Source organism: Chiloscyllium punctatum, chromosome 1 (genome assembly GCF_047496795.1).
Source record: "Chiloscyllium punctatum isolate Juve2018m chromosome 1, sChiPun1.3, whole genome shotgun sequence".
NCBI classification, from domain to species: Eukaryota; Metazoa; Chordata; class Chondrichthyes; order Orectolobiformes; family Hemiscylliidae; genus Chiloscyllium; species Chiloscyllium punctatum.
The window spans coordinates 127,845,458-127,861,110 of record NC_092739.1 but is presented as its reverse complement, the minus strand read 5'-3'; the positions used below and the strand labels follow the sequence as shown (position 1 = coordinate 127,861,110).

Sequence of the window (15,653 nt, the reverse complement as noted above, 5' to 3'; positions counted from 1 at the left end):
ACAGGTAAAAACGAGGACTGCAGATGCTGGAAACCAGAGTCTAGATTAGAGTGGTGCTGGAAAAGCACAGCAGGTCAGGCAGCATCCGAGGAGCAGGACAATTGACGTTTCGGGCAAAAAGCCCTTTGTCAGGAATGATGAAGCAGTCCCAGATCCCTTCGTACTTTGGCTTTATGAATTTTCTCACCATTTAGAAAATAATCCATGCTTGTATTCTTTTTTCCAAAGTGCAAGACCTCTCATTTGCTCACGTTGAATTTCATCAGCCATTTCCTGGGCCACTCGCCTAAACTGTCTAAATCTTTCTGCAGCCTTCCTATCTCCTCAGAACTACCTGCCTGTCTACCTAACTTCGTATCATCGACGAATTTCGCCAGAATGCCCCCAGTCCCTTCATCCAGATCATTAATATATAAAGTGAACAGCTGTGGCCCCAACACTGAATCCTCCAGGACACCACACGTCACGGCTGCCATTCTGAAAAGAATCTTTTATCCCAACTCTCTGCCTTCGGTCAGACAGCCAATCCTCAATCCATGCCAGTAGCTCACCTCGAACACCATGGGCCCTCACCTTACTCAGCAGCCTCCTGTGAGGCACCTTATCAAAGGCCTTTTCAAAGTCTCGATAGATGACATCCACTGGGTTTCCCTAGTCTAACCTATTGATATCTCTTCAAAAAATTCTAACAGGTTTGTCAGGCATGGCCTCTCCTTCCTAAATCCATGCTGACTTGTTCTAATCTGACTGTACACTTTGAAGAATTTAGAAATCTTATTCTTAACAATGGATTCTAGAATTTTACCTACAACCGAGGTTATGCTAAATGACCTATATTTTTCCATTCTTTTGTCTTGATCATTTCTTGAACAAAGGGGTTACAACAGCGATTTTCTGATCATCTGGGACTTTCCCTGACTCCAGTGATTTTTGAAAGATTACAACCAATGCCTCCACTATATCTTCGGCCACCTCCCTCAGAACTCTAGGATGTAGCCCATGAGGGCCAGGAGATTTATCAATTTTTTGACTTTTCATCTTTTCTCACACTTTCTCTTTTGTAATGGCTACCATACTCAACTCTGCCCCCGACTCTCCTTAATTGTTGGGATATTACTCATGTCTTCCACTGTGAACACTGTCGCAAAGTACTTATTAAGTTCTTCAGCTGTTTCCTGATCTCCCATCACTAGCCGTCCTGCATCAATTTGGAATGGCCCAATTTCTATTTTTGCTTCTCATTTGTTTCTTATTAGAAATGATAGTAAAAGTTTAATACATATTACTGGCTAGCTTGCCTTCATATTTGATCCTCTCCTTTCTTATTTCTCTCTTTGTTATCCTCTGTTTTTGTAGTCTTCCCAATCTTCTGATTTTCCAGTGCTTTTGGCCACTTTATAGGCTCTCTCTTTCTCTTTGATACATTTCCTGACTTCCTTTGTCAGCCTTGGCTGTCTAATTCCCCCCCCCTCCCCCAACCTCCTCCGGATAATCTTTCTTTTCTTTGGGATGAACCCTGTATTGTGTCCTCAATTACACCCAGAAATTCTGCCATCGTTACTCTACTGTCTTCCCCACTAGATGAAAGTGAGGACTGCAGATGCTGGAGATTAGAGTCAAGATTAGAATGGTACTAGAAATGTACAGCAGGTCAGGCAGCATCCGAGGAGCAGGAAAATCAACGTTTTGGGCAGGAGCCCTTCATCGGGAATCATCATGTCTGCCCCACTAGGCTCTGCTTCCAGTTGATTTTCATCAGTTCCTCTCTCATGCCCCTGTAATTACCTTTATTTAACTGTAACGCCATTACATCCGATTTTGCCTTCTCTCTTTCAGACTGAACTCTATCATATTATTATCACTGCCTCCTAACTGTTCCCTTACTTTAAGATCTTTTATAAAGTCTGGCTCATTACCAAGCACTAAGTCCAGAATAGCCTGCTCCTTTGTGGGCTCCATCACAAGCTGTTCCAAAAAGCCATCCTGTAAGCATTCCATGAATTCCCTTTCTTTGGCTCCACCGACAGTATTATTCACCCAGTCCATTTGCATATTGAAGTCCCCTATGATCACTGTGACTTTGCCTTTCTGACATTCCCTATCTATTTCCTGGTACATCTTGCACCCCATGTCCTGACCACTGTTGGGAGGACTGTACATAACTCCCATTGTGGTTTTTTTGCCTTTATGGTTCCTCAACTCCACCCACACAGACTCCATATCATCTGATCCCATGTCATTTCAGTGCCATAGATTTAATTTCATTGTTAACTAACAAGGCAACCCCACCCCCTGTGCCCACCTCCCTGACTTTTCGATTATATGTAAATCCTTGGATGTATAACTGCCAGTCCTGAACCCCCTGCAACCACGTCTCTGTGATGCCTACCACATCATTATCATTCATGATGATTTGTGCTGTTAATTCATCTACTTTGTAACAAATACAACGAGCGTTCAGATAAAGTGCCTTAATGCTAATTTTCTTATCCTCATGATTTCCATCACCTCTAGTAGTGTGTCCTAAGTTGTTTTTTTTTTGCTTCATTCCTAGCCTGCCTTGAACTTAAATCCTGCACATATGCTAACCTGCTGCTTGCCTTACCTGACTCCGTACTCCCTGTTGCTTTCCCTTTCCCTTCCCTGACTCACAAGTTTAAAGTCCTAGTGACCACCCTATTTATCCTTTTCACTCGAACACTGGTTCCAGATCGGTTCAGGTGGAGACCGTCCCATCAGTACAGATCACCCCGGTTCCAAAACTGATGCCACTGTCCCATGAAATGGGCATTCATTATGTTCATGACTGATTATGCATCTCAATAGCATGTAATTGTTTTTCTTCCATTTACTATGATCCCTTTATCTCCAAGCACAATTACTACTTGAAATCATGCAATGGTTTGGCCTGAACTGTCTTCTGTGGTTTCAAAATCTACAGATTCACCACTCTCTGGGTGAAGAAATTTCTCCTCATCTCAATCCTTTCTACATCAATCCTGTTTAAATTTTAAAGGTCTCTATGGGATTCCCTTAACCATCATACTTATAAACTCCAGCTAATATAATCCTAATCGTTTCAACCTCTCCTCCTGTATCAAGACTGCCACCCCTGGAATCAGTCTGGTATCCTTCACTGCACTCCCTTTCAAGCACGACTTTCCTTCCTCAGATAAGGAGACCACAACTGCACACAATATTTTCAATGTGGTCTGATCAAAACTTTGAATCATTGCAGCAAGACTTCGCTGCTCACATCCTCTCGTTTTGAAGGCCAAAATACATTTGCTTACCACCTTCTGCACCGACATGCTTGCTATCTGCGACTGAGACATCCTTTACCCTCGCACCAGAGAGGCAACATACCACCATGGAGTCTCACTTGCAGCCTGTCTATTCTCCTTATGATGGAATCCCCTACAACTCTTTTATTCTCACACTTTTGACGACTCCTCTGTGCAGCTAACATAGTGCAAATAATTTGGTTGTTGCTGCTTTCTCCTGAGTAGCCATTTCCCCCAATAATATCCAGACCGGTATAACTGTTTTGCAGTGGAATAACCGTTAGAGATTTCTGCACTGTCTGCTTAGTCCTCTTGCTCTTCCTGATGATCACCTATTCCCTTCATGCCTGTTGAGTCATAACTTGTGGTGTGACTCCTCTCTATCCACGCGATCCTTGACATTCTTCACCTTGCAGATGTGGCAGTGTATCTCCAGCTCTGAAAACTAGGCCAGCAGGAGCTGCAGCTTGGAGACACTTCCTGTGTCCATGGCCCTGGGAACAGCAAGTGTTCCTGACTTCCCACAGTGAGCAGGAAGAGCATGCCACATCAGCTGCCATGACTTAGCTCATTAAATTAAATCTTTTGGGAGGTACTCAATATTAAATAATATAAATTATTCGAGGACCCTTATTCCTTGGTCTTTGTTACTCTAGAATAAAGTCGTTGCAAACTATAAGCCAAACAAAATGCAAGAAGTACCTCTTTGCCTCTACACTGAATTCCAACTGCGTTCAAGTTCCCAGATGCACGCACTTAGTCCGGCAGTGTTTCACTCACAATGTCCTTTCTTCCAGCTAGTCAAGCACAAACCCTTTCTGATCTCTATCATTATCCAGAGAATTCTGGCTTTGGTTATCTTGCCTTTCAACATTATGGGAGTGTAGTTTAATTTCTTCAAACTGTCATTTCTTTAAAAATAACCCATAATTTTATTAATATTTGCCTGACCATTGCATATGATCATGTCAGATATACAGCACAGGAAGAATCCATTTGACTCAAGCTAGCATCCTTTCCTACTCTTCGCTTGTGGAGTTTCCCCATAAATTTCTCTTTTTCTTTATTTACTTCTGTCACTGAATTTGACATGCTTATCATACATTGGGTAAGTATTTCTTTTTTGAATACCTGTTTGGATTTGTTGGAGATAATCTTAGATTGATGGCCTGTAGGTATACTCATTGCAATCTTTGATTCCAGTTTACCCAAGATGGATCAGTTCTTAAACCACTGAAATTAGATCTTGTGCGTGTACCCTATAAATATTTTTACCGTGAATTGCTCTTTGCCCTTTTCCACAGCTAACCAAAACTTTATGATAGTATAATCACTCTTCCCTAATTATTTCCCGACTGGCTAATTGACTCGACCCAGCTTATTTGCACAACCAGATGTGATAATAAAACAAAGAACTGCAGGTGCTGAAAATCTGAAACATAAACAGAAATTGCTGGAGAAACAGTTAATATTTCAAATCTAGTGACTCTTCATCAGACCATCTTTTCACCGAGTTTTCTTCCCACAGATGCTGCCAGACCTGCTGAGATTTTCCAGCAATTCCAGATTTGACAATACTTATTTCATTTAACCTAAATCATCATCATCAAACAAATTATCCTGAACACACTTAGAGTCATGGAGATGTACAGCATGGAAACAGACCTTCGGTCCAAATCGTCCATGCCGACCAGATATCCCAACCTAATCTAGTCCCATTTGTCAGCATTTGACCCATATCCTCTAATCCCTTCATATTCATATACCCATCCAGATGCTTTTTAAATGTTGTAACTGTACCAGCCTCTACCATTTCCCCGGCAGCTCATTCCATACATGCACCATCCTCTGTGTGAAAAAGTTGCCCCTTAATTCCCTTTTAAATTTTTTCCCTCTCGCCCTAAATCTATGCCCTCTAATTCTGAATTGCCCCACCCCAGGGAAAAGACCCTATTTTACCCTATCCATGCCCCTCATGATTTTACAAACCTCTATAAGGTCACCTCTCAGCTTAAGAAGTTCCCTGTTCTCTTCCCTTTAATTTCTTCTCTGACTGTTGTGAATCTGTTAAGTTATTTATCACAGAGGGCTGTAGACTGGGTCATTAAGTATACTCAAGGCTGAGATAGATTTCTCATCAGTCAGGGAATCGCTTATGGGGAAAAGGCAGGAAGGTTTGTCATCAGATGAACCATGATCACATTGAATGGTGGAGCAGATGTGATGTGCTGAATGGGGGCCTGTGTTTGCTCCTGCAACTTATGGTCTTTCCATGAGTTTGTATTAGGATAATAAAAATCCTCCAACACATTAAAGTCTTTATGACTCTTCAATGTCACTGTAAGCTATGACGTTGTTATGATTTTGTAGGACAATAATGTCATTTTATATTTAGAGAAATGATTACAGAAACTCTTTTGTCCTGTTTAAGTATGGGTGCACTTTCTATAATAGTTAAGCATTTATCCTAAGTACTATGTATACTTGTGTATAGGTCTATCTCATGGATAAGTGACCCCTTATTTTTGGCCAAAAAATCTTGTATTCTCCATATATCTTGTGTATAAGTTGACACTGCATTATAAATCTCTTACAAAGGAAATTGCATGTTCCCATTAACCCATTTAAACAATCGCATTCATTCATTCATACCAGTAACTCTACTCATTGCTCTTTGTTTGCTATATTGTATCTCCATTCGTTCGTTCGTTCGTTCGTTCGTTCATTCATTCATAACTGTACTTACCACACTTGGTTTACTCCAACACATTTTGATTGATTCATTCAGACTGGTACTAAGTCTATTGATACTTATCGCACTTTATTCATTATACACCTAAAAGTTAATATCATTAAAAAGTTCATAATTTTAATTGTGCCATTATATCTGAATAAAAGTGAGATATATTAGCTACAAGCTGGTATATCTTTAATTCTTTGACAAATTTGTTAATGTTGTTGAGGTTCATAACATATGAGAGTAAATGTGAGAGAAATGGAAGAATTTGATGGGTAAGTCCAAGACACTTACACATGCAGAATTTAATAAATGTTTCATTTTAAGTGCGCCATGCTGATGTTGAACAGTGTGAGTTTGCAGCATTTCAATGAATCTTTAACATGTCAAATTTTTGGCCTGGTCTCTTGCTTTTATCCAGTAATTACCTTTACTGTAATTAATTGTGTTTCTCTTCTTTACCCGGGATTAGTTGTGCGATCAAATCGACTTGTGCTAATACTATATTTCGATCTGCATCATGAATTTTAGCCCCTCAAAACTTGTGCCCGTGTGTTAGTTGGCCCTGTAAATTGAATCTTTAAAACAGTCTTAAAATTTGGATCTTTACACAAGTATATATGGTGTAAACTGATATTATTAACATGTAAATGCATGTGCATTAAACAAGATAAATTGCTTCTAAAATTGCAGAATAATTTTAAAGAGAGAAACAGTATATTTTAGTTTTCTAGCAAGAATTGGGATGCTAATAGAATATTCCATAGAAAAATGATTTTCTGATAGCATTTGGACTTGTTTATGTATCTAGAAGTGATTGATGAGAGTAACATGCTTAAAATGCTCAGATGCATTTGAGTATACTTTATCTTAAATTGCCATTGATTGTAGGCCGCACTCTGCAAATAATAAGTAATAGTTATCCCTGAATAAAATTGAAATGATTTTATTTTGCAGTCAATTTTTGGGCTCTGTTAGTTAAATCCAACGCTCAGTAGCTTGCATTCTGTATCAGCAATTGTACAGTAGGTTTGAGGAATTAATTTTTATTGAAATTTATATCTTCCCTTAATTTGAGCCAGATTATGTCAAATGTATCATTTATTGTTACTACGTTGCTATATATAGTACTACTGGTTAGATTACTTTTGGAAAAAAATATTTTACTGGAGCATTCAGGCATTTTCTATATATTTCTTTAAATAACGTGACTATTATGAGCTAATGTGATGCTCATTATAGCTTTAGAGAGAAGGGTATATAAACTTCATTTTAATGAAATTTATTTTCTTAATTTCTTTTAATGTGCAGATATTAGAGTTATAATTGTGGATTCTAATAAATATAAGGTTTACTAAATTGTGGTTTAATATTCATATCTTTACAGTCTCATTTTTCCATTCTTACTAATACTATTATTTTTATTTTGACCTCTAAAATTACTCTGCTTCTCTTCTCTTTTCTGTCTTCCTTTTCCTTTCCAAGCTGCTGTTGCTGCCCATGAGGCTGACTGCTCTGGCAATGTTTTACATAACTGCCCCTCAGTCAATGAAGGTATTCTACTCCCTCTCTAATACACCATACCACTTTCATCCTGCTAATTTTAGTAGTGTATATGTAGCATTAATCAGTATTGCATTTGTACAGGAAAAAGCTTACCTCAAACTATTGAAATGAGCAACCTGTTACAATGCACTTTTTGTTTTGCTTCCATACATTTATTTTTCATCTTGAGATGAAGAATATTATAATTTTGTGAATGAAATGTTTAGATGCGTAAGAATTATAAATGGCTGAAATTTTAATCTAACACATGAAAGCAGTTTGAAACATGTTTTTTTTGATTCCCTGCACAGAGTGGAAAATATTGGAAACATTTTTGCTACAAAAAACGAAATATGCCTACATAATTGAGAAGAATAATTGTCCAAGTATAGAAAACAATCAGAACAGTTAACTTAAAATAAAAGGAGATAACTCAACTCTACTGGCTTTTCAGAGCACCCAGGATAGTCTTCATGTTTAGTTTTCTCTTGTTGAAAATTGCTGTTCAGAATTTGTCTCAGGGCAGGATGTTTTGTATGGCTTTCAATGCAATGACAAAATGATCCATTCCATTTACATCATCAATAAAGACCTTCCCACAACCTATGTTGCCAAATTAGAATGAATTTTATCTGAAATGTTACTTATAATCAGCAACATAGATCATGAAAAATGGTTGCAAGGAGAACTAAATTGCACCAGTAGAGCATGGATATTTCCCTTGAACATTATTTAGTTATGAGTTAACTTAAGTTCCAATTTGATTGCTTTACTTTGGAATATGCTGGCAATTATTTATGACATTAGAACATCCTTAGATTCCCATTTTTCTGCTTAATGTTCTAAAACAGTTTTCACCACTGTTTAATACAATAAAATATGAATGTAATTTCCAAAACTAAGAATGAATCAACTAAAATATTAGAATATTTAAAGTGTAAATATTTTGTTCCTTTTAGCTGTTTCTCATAAAATCCTTGTTGGATTCTTTTCAAAATAATAAATTATATTGTCTTTGAAGTCACAATATATTGTTGCCTTTATCATTTTGAGCAATTTTATATGTTGTTGCAATATGAATAGACACAAATGCCTTGTTTTATTTAATCATTCTAGTTTAGAGGGACAAAAACATTATATAAATGAATGACGTAATTATAATTTTGAATTGTGGAATCAACATGGTCATCATCAAAATTTTACACTTAATCTTTGTTGATCAAAAATGTTTTAAATGTTCTTTAAGTAAGACTGGCAATTCAGCTTTCAAATGGGATTACTATTTGGCCTTAGAAATGAGCAGATGATAAAGATTTTGCTGCTTTTTAAATACATTGTTAAATAAGTAGTGTTTAAGTAGTATTTTGTTAAACCAAGGTCACCAGCAGTGTTGGTATCCATTTGCAGATTTCTGTAGTAGCTCCAGTTGAAGTTAATTTTGGCACCTCTTTTGAATTAAATGTGCGAAGATAGTTTGTGTTTTTGTGACTATGGATTACTAATCCATGTACCTTCATGTGTAATGTGCTTGATGTACTTTTGTAGGCTGGAGTCAACTAGCAGCTATGCATTGTGTCATGCTTCCTGATCATCTCGGACAGGACAAGTTTAGACCTCCACTTCTGGAGATGTTAGCCCGACGATGGCAAGATCGCTGTTTAGAGGTAAAACTTCAAAGAAATAATACCTTGGACTGTATGTGTACCAGGCTGTTTTCTTAATGGAATGACAATAAAGCTAAATCAATTCAGTTTTTTGAATTAATTCCCTTTTGATGCAGCTTGTTTTGTTTGGACACAGTTTTGTTTTGAGTAATAGATGAACAAATAGACAGAGAACAATACAGCACAGAACAGGCCCTTTGGCCCACGATGTTGTGCCAAACATTTGTCCTAGCTTAAGCACCCATCCATGTACCTATCCAATTGCCGCTTAAAGGTCACCAATGATTCTGACTCTGCCACTCCCACAGGCAGCGCATTCCATGCCCCCACCACTTTCTGGGTAAAGAACCTACCCCTGACATCCCCCCATACCTTCCACCCTTCACCTTAAATTTATGTCCCCTTGTAACACTCTGTTGTACCTGGGGGAAAAAATCTCTGACTGTCGACTCTATCTATTCCCCTGATCATCTTATAAACCTCTATCAAGTCACCCCTCATCCTTCTCCGTTCCAATGAGAAAAGGCCTAGCACTCTCAACCTATCCTCGTACGACCTATTCTCCATTCCAGGCAACATCCGGGTAATTCTCCTCTGCACCCTCTCCAAAGCTTCCACATCTTTCCTAAAATGAGGCAACCAGAACTGCACACAGTCCTCCAAATGTGGCCTTATCAAAGTCCTGTACAGCTGCAACATCACCTCACGACTCTTGAATTCAATCCCTCTGCTAATGAACGATAATACTCCATAGGCCTTCTTACAAACTCTACCCACCTGAGTGGCAACTTTCAAAGATCTATGAACAAAGACCCCAAGATCCCTCTGCTCCTCCACCTTACTAAGAACCCTACCGTTAATCCTGTATTCCGCATTCTTATTTGTCCTTCCAAAATGGACAACCTCACACTTGACAGGGTTGAACTCCATCTGCCACTCCTCAGCCCAGCTCTGCATCATATCTAAGTCCCTTTGCAGCTGACAACAGCCCTCCTCACTATCCACAACTCCAACAAGCTTTGTATCGTCTGCAAATTTACTGACCCACCCTTCGACTCCCTCTTCCAAGTCGTTAATAAAAATTACAAACCGCAGAGGACCCAGAACTGATCCCTGCGGAACTCCACTTGTAACTGGGCTGCAAGCCGAATATTTACCATCTACCACCACTCTCTGACTTCGACCGGTTAGCCAGTTCTCTATCCAACTGGCCAAACTTCCCACTATCCCATGCCTCCTGACTTTCCGCATAAGCCTACCATGGGGAACCTTATCAAATGCCTTACTAAAATCCATGTACACTACATCCACTGCTCTACCCTCATCCACATGCTTGGTCACCTCCTCGAAGAATTCAATAAGACTTGTAAGGCAAGACCTACCCCTCACAAATCCGTGCTGGCTGTCCCTAATCAAGCAGTGTCTTTTCAGATACTCATAAATCCTATCCCTCAGTACCCTTTCCATTACTTTGCCTATCACCGAAGTAAGACTAACTAACTGGCCTATAATTCCCAGGGTTATCCCTATTCCCTTTTTTGAACAGGGGCACAACATTCGCCACTTTCCAGTCCCCTGGCACCACCCCCATTGACAGTGAAGACGAAAAGATCATTGCCAATTTCCTCTCTTGCTTCCCACATAATCCTACGATATATCCCGTCAGGCCCGGGGGACTTGTCTATCCTCAAGTTTTTCAAAATGCCCAACAAATCTTCCTTCCTAACAAGTATCTCTTCTAGCTTACCAGTCCGTTTCATACTCTCCTCTTCAACAATACGGTCCCTCTCATTTGTAAATACTAAAGAAAAGTACTCATTCAAGACATCTCCTATCTCTTCCGACTCAATACACAGTCTCCCACTACTGTCTTTGATCGGACCTACCCTCGTTCTTGTCATTCTCATGTTTCTCACTTACGCATAAAAGGCCTTGGGGTTATCCTTGATCCTACCCGCCAAAGATTTTTCATGCCCTCTCTTAGCTCTCCTAATCCCTTTCTTCAGCTCCTTCCTGGCTATCCTGTATCCCTCCGATGCTCTGTCCGAACCTTGTTTCCTCAACCTTATGTAAGCTTCCTTCTTCCTCCTTACAAGACATTCAACCACCCTCGTCAACCAAGGCTCCCTCACACGACCATCTCTTTCCTGCCTGACAGGTACATACGTATCAAGGACACGTTGTATCTGTTCCTTGAAAAAGTTCCACATTTCAACGACATCCTTCCCTGATAGCCTATGCGCCCATTTTATGCTCCTCAGATCCTGTCTTGCAGCATCGTATTTACCCTTCCCCCAATTGTAAAACCTACCCTGTTGCATGCACCTATCTATCTCCATAACCAAGGTGAAAGTCACAGAATTGTGGTCACCATCACCAAAATGCTCACCCATTAACAAGCCCATCACTTGTCCCGGTTCGTTACCAAGGACCAAATCCAATATGGCCTCCCCTCTGGTTGGACAATCTACATACTGAGTTAGAAAAGTTTCCTGGACACATTGCACAAACACTGCCCTGTCCAATCTACTTGATCTAAAGCGCCAGAGACCCGGGTTCAATTCCCGCCTCGGGTGACTCTCTGTGTGGAGTTTGCACATTCTCCCCGTGTCTGCGTGGGTTTCCTCCGGGTGCTCCGGTTTCCTCCCACAGTCCAAAGATGTGCAGGTCAGGTGAATTGGCCATGCTAAATTGCCCGTAGTGTTAGGTAAGGGGTAGATGTAGATGTAGGGGTATGGGTGGGTTGCGCTTTGGCGGGGCGGTGTGGACTTGTTGGGCCGAAGGGCCTGTTTCCACACTGTAAGTAATCTAATCTAATCTAATCTAATCTAAAGAGCTTCCAATCAATATTTGGGAAATTGAAATCGCCCATGACTACTACCCTGTGGATTCTGCACCTTTCCAAAATCTGTTTCCCAATCTGTTTCTCCACATCTCTACTGCTATTGGGAGGCCTATAGTAAACACCCAACAAGGTGACTGCACCTTTCCTATTTCTGACTTCAGCCCATACTACCTCCAAAGGCAGATCCCCCTTGAACCGCCTTTCTGCAGCCGTTATACCATTTCTAATTAGCAATGCCAACCCCCCTCCTTTTTTACCACGCCCCCCCCTCCAATCTTACTGAAACATCTGTAACCAGGAACCTCCAACAACCATTCCTGTCCCTCTTCTTTCCACATTTCCGTGATGTCCACAACATCGTAGTCCCAAGTACCGATCCACGCCTTAAGTTTACCCACTTTATTTCTGATACTCCTTGCGTTGAAGTATACACACTTGAGCCCATCTCTTGAGACAATTATTACAGTGTTAATTTCATCGAATGTTTACATTTAGATTGCTTTGAATCAAGTTTTCTAACATTGGCAGTAGAATAGCATTCATTTCAACATTATCTGGTTTTCCTCCAATTTAGGATGCTGGGGAAAATAAGTTCTACATTACACAGTACAGTTTCATACCCAATAGAATTGGAGTTTATACAATGTGGATTTGACTGACTTCATCAAGTATTACATGGGAAGCAATGCTTGTTGTTTTGCTAGTGGGGGAGCAATTCTGATCGACAGAGGATGAATAATGGGAACAGATCAATGTTTATCTAGGGACTATTTTAAGGATTTGAACCTTAACTGCAATATACAGTCAACAGAAGAGAAAGTTTCTCCCTATGACCTACAATTTTCAGCATTGTGATAGAGGCTCATAACATAATTTTGTAATCTAAATCAATCTTTCTTTTAATTCATGTTCTTGGCTGTTGTCACCTTTTTTTTTAATTCCTCCTACAATCGTCTCCTTTTAAAAACCCAAGTTATAGCTGTCCACCATTACTTAATAATTTGCTAGTTCTGCAAGTTGGTACAATCTCACTTATGTTGAGACATTCTGCTTCATGTTTAAATGGATTTGGTTGAAATGCTTACCTGGAATCATGATGTTTACAGAAGAGGAGTAGACATTTCCACTTCTGCATACGAGTACTTCCTACAGTTGCTCCTGAGCAGTCTACCCATAATATTTAAACTATAACCCCTAGTTCTTGAATCACCAACCAATGGAAATAGTTTATCTATGCTGTCTTTTGGTGTTAATATACTTAAGATCACCCTTAACCTTTTAAGTTCTAGAGAAAATGGGATTAATTTGTATAATTTCTCCTCATAATTTAACCCCTGAAATCAAGTTATGATTCTTGTGAAAGAAGACAGAGCTGCAGATGCTGGAAATCTGAAAAAAAGCACAAATTGCTGGAGAAACTCAGCAGGTCTGTCAGTGCAGAGAACGCAAAGTTAATGTTTCAGGTCCAATTCTGAAGAAGGAACACTGGACCCAAAATGTTAACTCTGCTTTCTTTCCACAGATGCTGCCAGACCTGCTGAGTTTTCTCAGCAGTTTCTGCATTGTACCCCATTCAATGCCATTATATCGTTCCTGTGGTGAGGTGTCCATACCTGCTGATAGTATTCAAGTGGGGTCTAGCCAGGGTTTTGTATAGCTACAGCATAATATCTGCATCCTTATTGTCCAGTTCTCTAGATATAAATGTTCAGTTTTCCGTTAGTTGCCTTGATTATTTTCTGCCTTTGTTCATAATGTTTTAAAATTTTGTGTACCTGGACCCCCAAGTCTCTTTGGTCATTCACTGTATTTAACTTCATGCCACCTAGAAAGTACCCTGCTGTATTCCTTTTTGGCTCAAAATGGATAACCTCTCACTTGCTTACATTGAATTCCATCTGCCACAGTTTTTCCCATTCATCTAGTGTATCAATACCTCTTTGTAATTTTATGTTCCTTGTTTGTGTGTTCATTAGAAACAAGAAATATCCTGAGGGTACTAGATAGGACGAGTACCAGGGACATGTTTGCACTCGCTGGGGAGACCAGAACTAGGAGACAAAGTTTTCAGAATAAGAAATCCCCCTTTTAAGATGATGATGAGAATTTTTTTCTCTGGCTGTTGGTCTATGGTATTCAGTTCTCCAGAAGTGGGAGTCAGGGGTCATTGAATTTATCTACAGCTTAGTGAAATAGATCGTTGATAGATCAGGGATTCTCAGGGTATGGGGGGAGCTGACTAAATGATGGCATGAAAGTGAAGATCAGCCATGATCTTATTGACTGCTGGAGGCATCTTGTAAGACTGAGCAGTCGACTACTACTCCTAATTCCTATGTTCTTATGTGTCCAAATTAGAAAGACTGGGGGATTGCACATCTATTTAGGCAATGATATTTTTGTTGCACTGACAATTTAACAGGCAATTTTTCTCCAAGTATCATTTGACTGTTAATTCAAATTTAACACTGATTAGTGTTGAAGTAAAATAAGTGAAATCTTCAGTTTACTTAATATGTTTGATACATTTGATAGAATTGATTTACAGTTTCCTAGACAGTTTAACAATATTTTGATTTCATGATTCCAATTTGATATTGGAATAAGTTTCTGTGAGGCTGTGACAATGGCAGAATTTGTGCTGCATGGTTGCCAGGTGACAGTTTGCTGACTGTTACAGCTTTTCGTAGAGACTAGTAAATGGTTTTTGGTACCTATACTTGATAAATGAGTGGATAGCCTTGACATCACACCTCTGCTATTGTGGCAGAAAATTTTGTTGAATGTGCAGCTTTGTGAGAGAGATACCAAGAGGAGTGGAATGAAGAGCTGCTGGGATTTTACCAATTTGATAAATAACTTGAGCACAGAGCCACTGTCAGCTTTTAAGAACATCACAAAAGTTCACGTTGTAACACAAAAATAAAAATGTGTTTTATTGTGTTATTTGAGGATATGTGGATTTTCCACTCGCCTAATTTTAAAAACACTTTTATTGTTAGTTAGCTGTTAGATTTGATATATTCGCCATTACCCCACCTACTATTTTCCTACTTCAGATGCTTGCGTTGGTTCAATTACCAAGAGCCTAGTGATCATTTAGAGAGAATCAATGAAGCCAGTGTTTTGGAAGTTTCACATCACTTCGAAATTTAAATGAAACAGCAAAGCACTTAAAGTGAGGGTGAATTTGCTGTATTTGAAAAAGAATGTATTTGCGTTATTGCCTGTCTTCACATCTACCTCAACTCATCTAATGCTAAACTATTCATGTATGTGCAATCTCTTGAGTTGATTATTTTAATGTTTTGCTGGCTGGCCTCCACTTTGGACCATCAGTAAGTCTGATCCAAAAGTTTGCCTGTTTTGTATAAATGAAATTTGATGAGTGTTAAGATATTACCTCTGTGTTTGCTGACCCAGTCAGGCAATGCATCTAATTACAAATTTTCCTCCATCCTTTCAACTCCCTCTAGAGTCTTGTCCCTCCCTAGCCTTGTGGCTACCTGTTTACAACCTATATAGATCTCTGTATTGCTCCAACTCTGGTCTCTTCAGAATCCCGGGTTTTCTTTGCT

General features: G+C 39.4%; 1 protein-coding gene across 5 annotated transcripts in view; it reads left to right on the top strand.

Annotated features, from left to right (window-relative positions):
- Positions 1 to 15,653, top strand: part of wdr7 (WD repeat domain 7) — a 657,873-nt gene that overhangs the window by 198,193 nt on the left and 444,027 nt on the right. For 3 of the 5 annotated variants that reach the window (XM_072573923.1, XM_072573942.1, XM_072573915.1), the window contains 2 exons: positions 7,507 to 7,575; positions 9,112 to 9,230. In XM_072573923.1, coding sequence (XP_072430024.1) covers positions 7,507 to 7,575; positions 9,112 to 9,230 — 188 coding nt within the window. The remainder of the gene's footprint in view (positions 1 to 7,506; positions 7,576 to 9,111; positions 9,231 to 15,653) is intronic. The other 2 variants (XM_072573951.1, XM_072573934.1) reach the window with 1 other exon arrangement.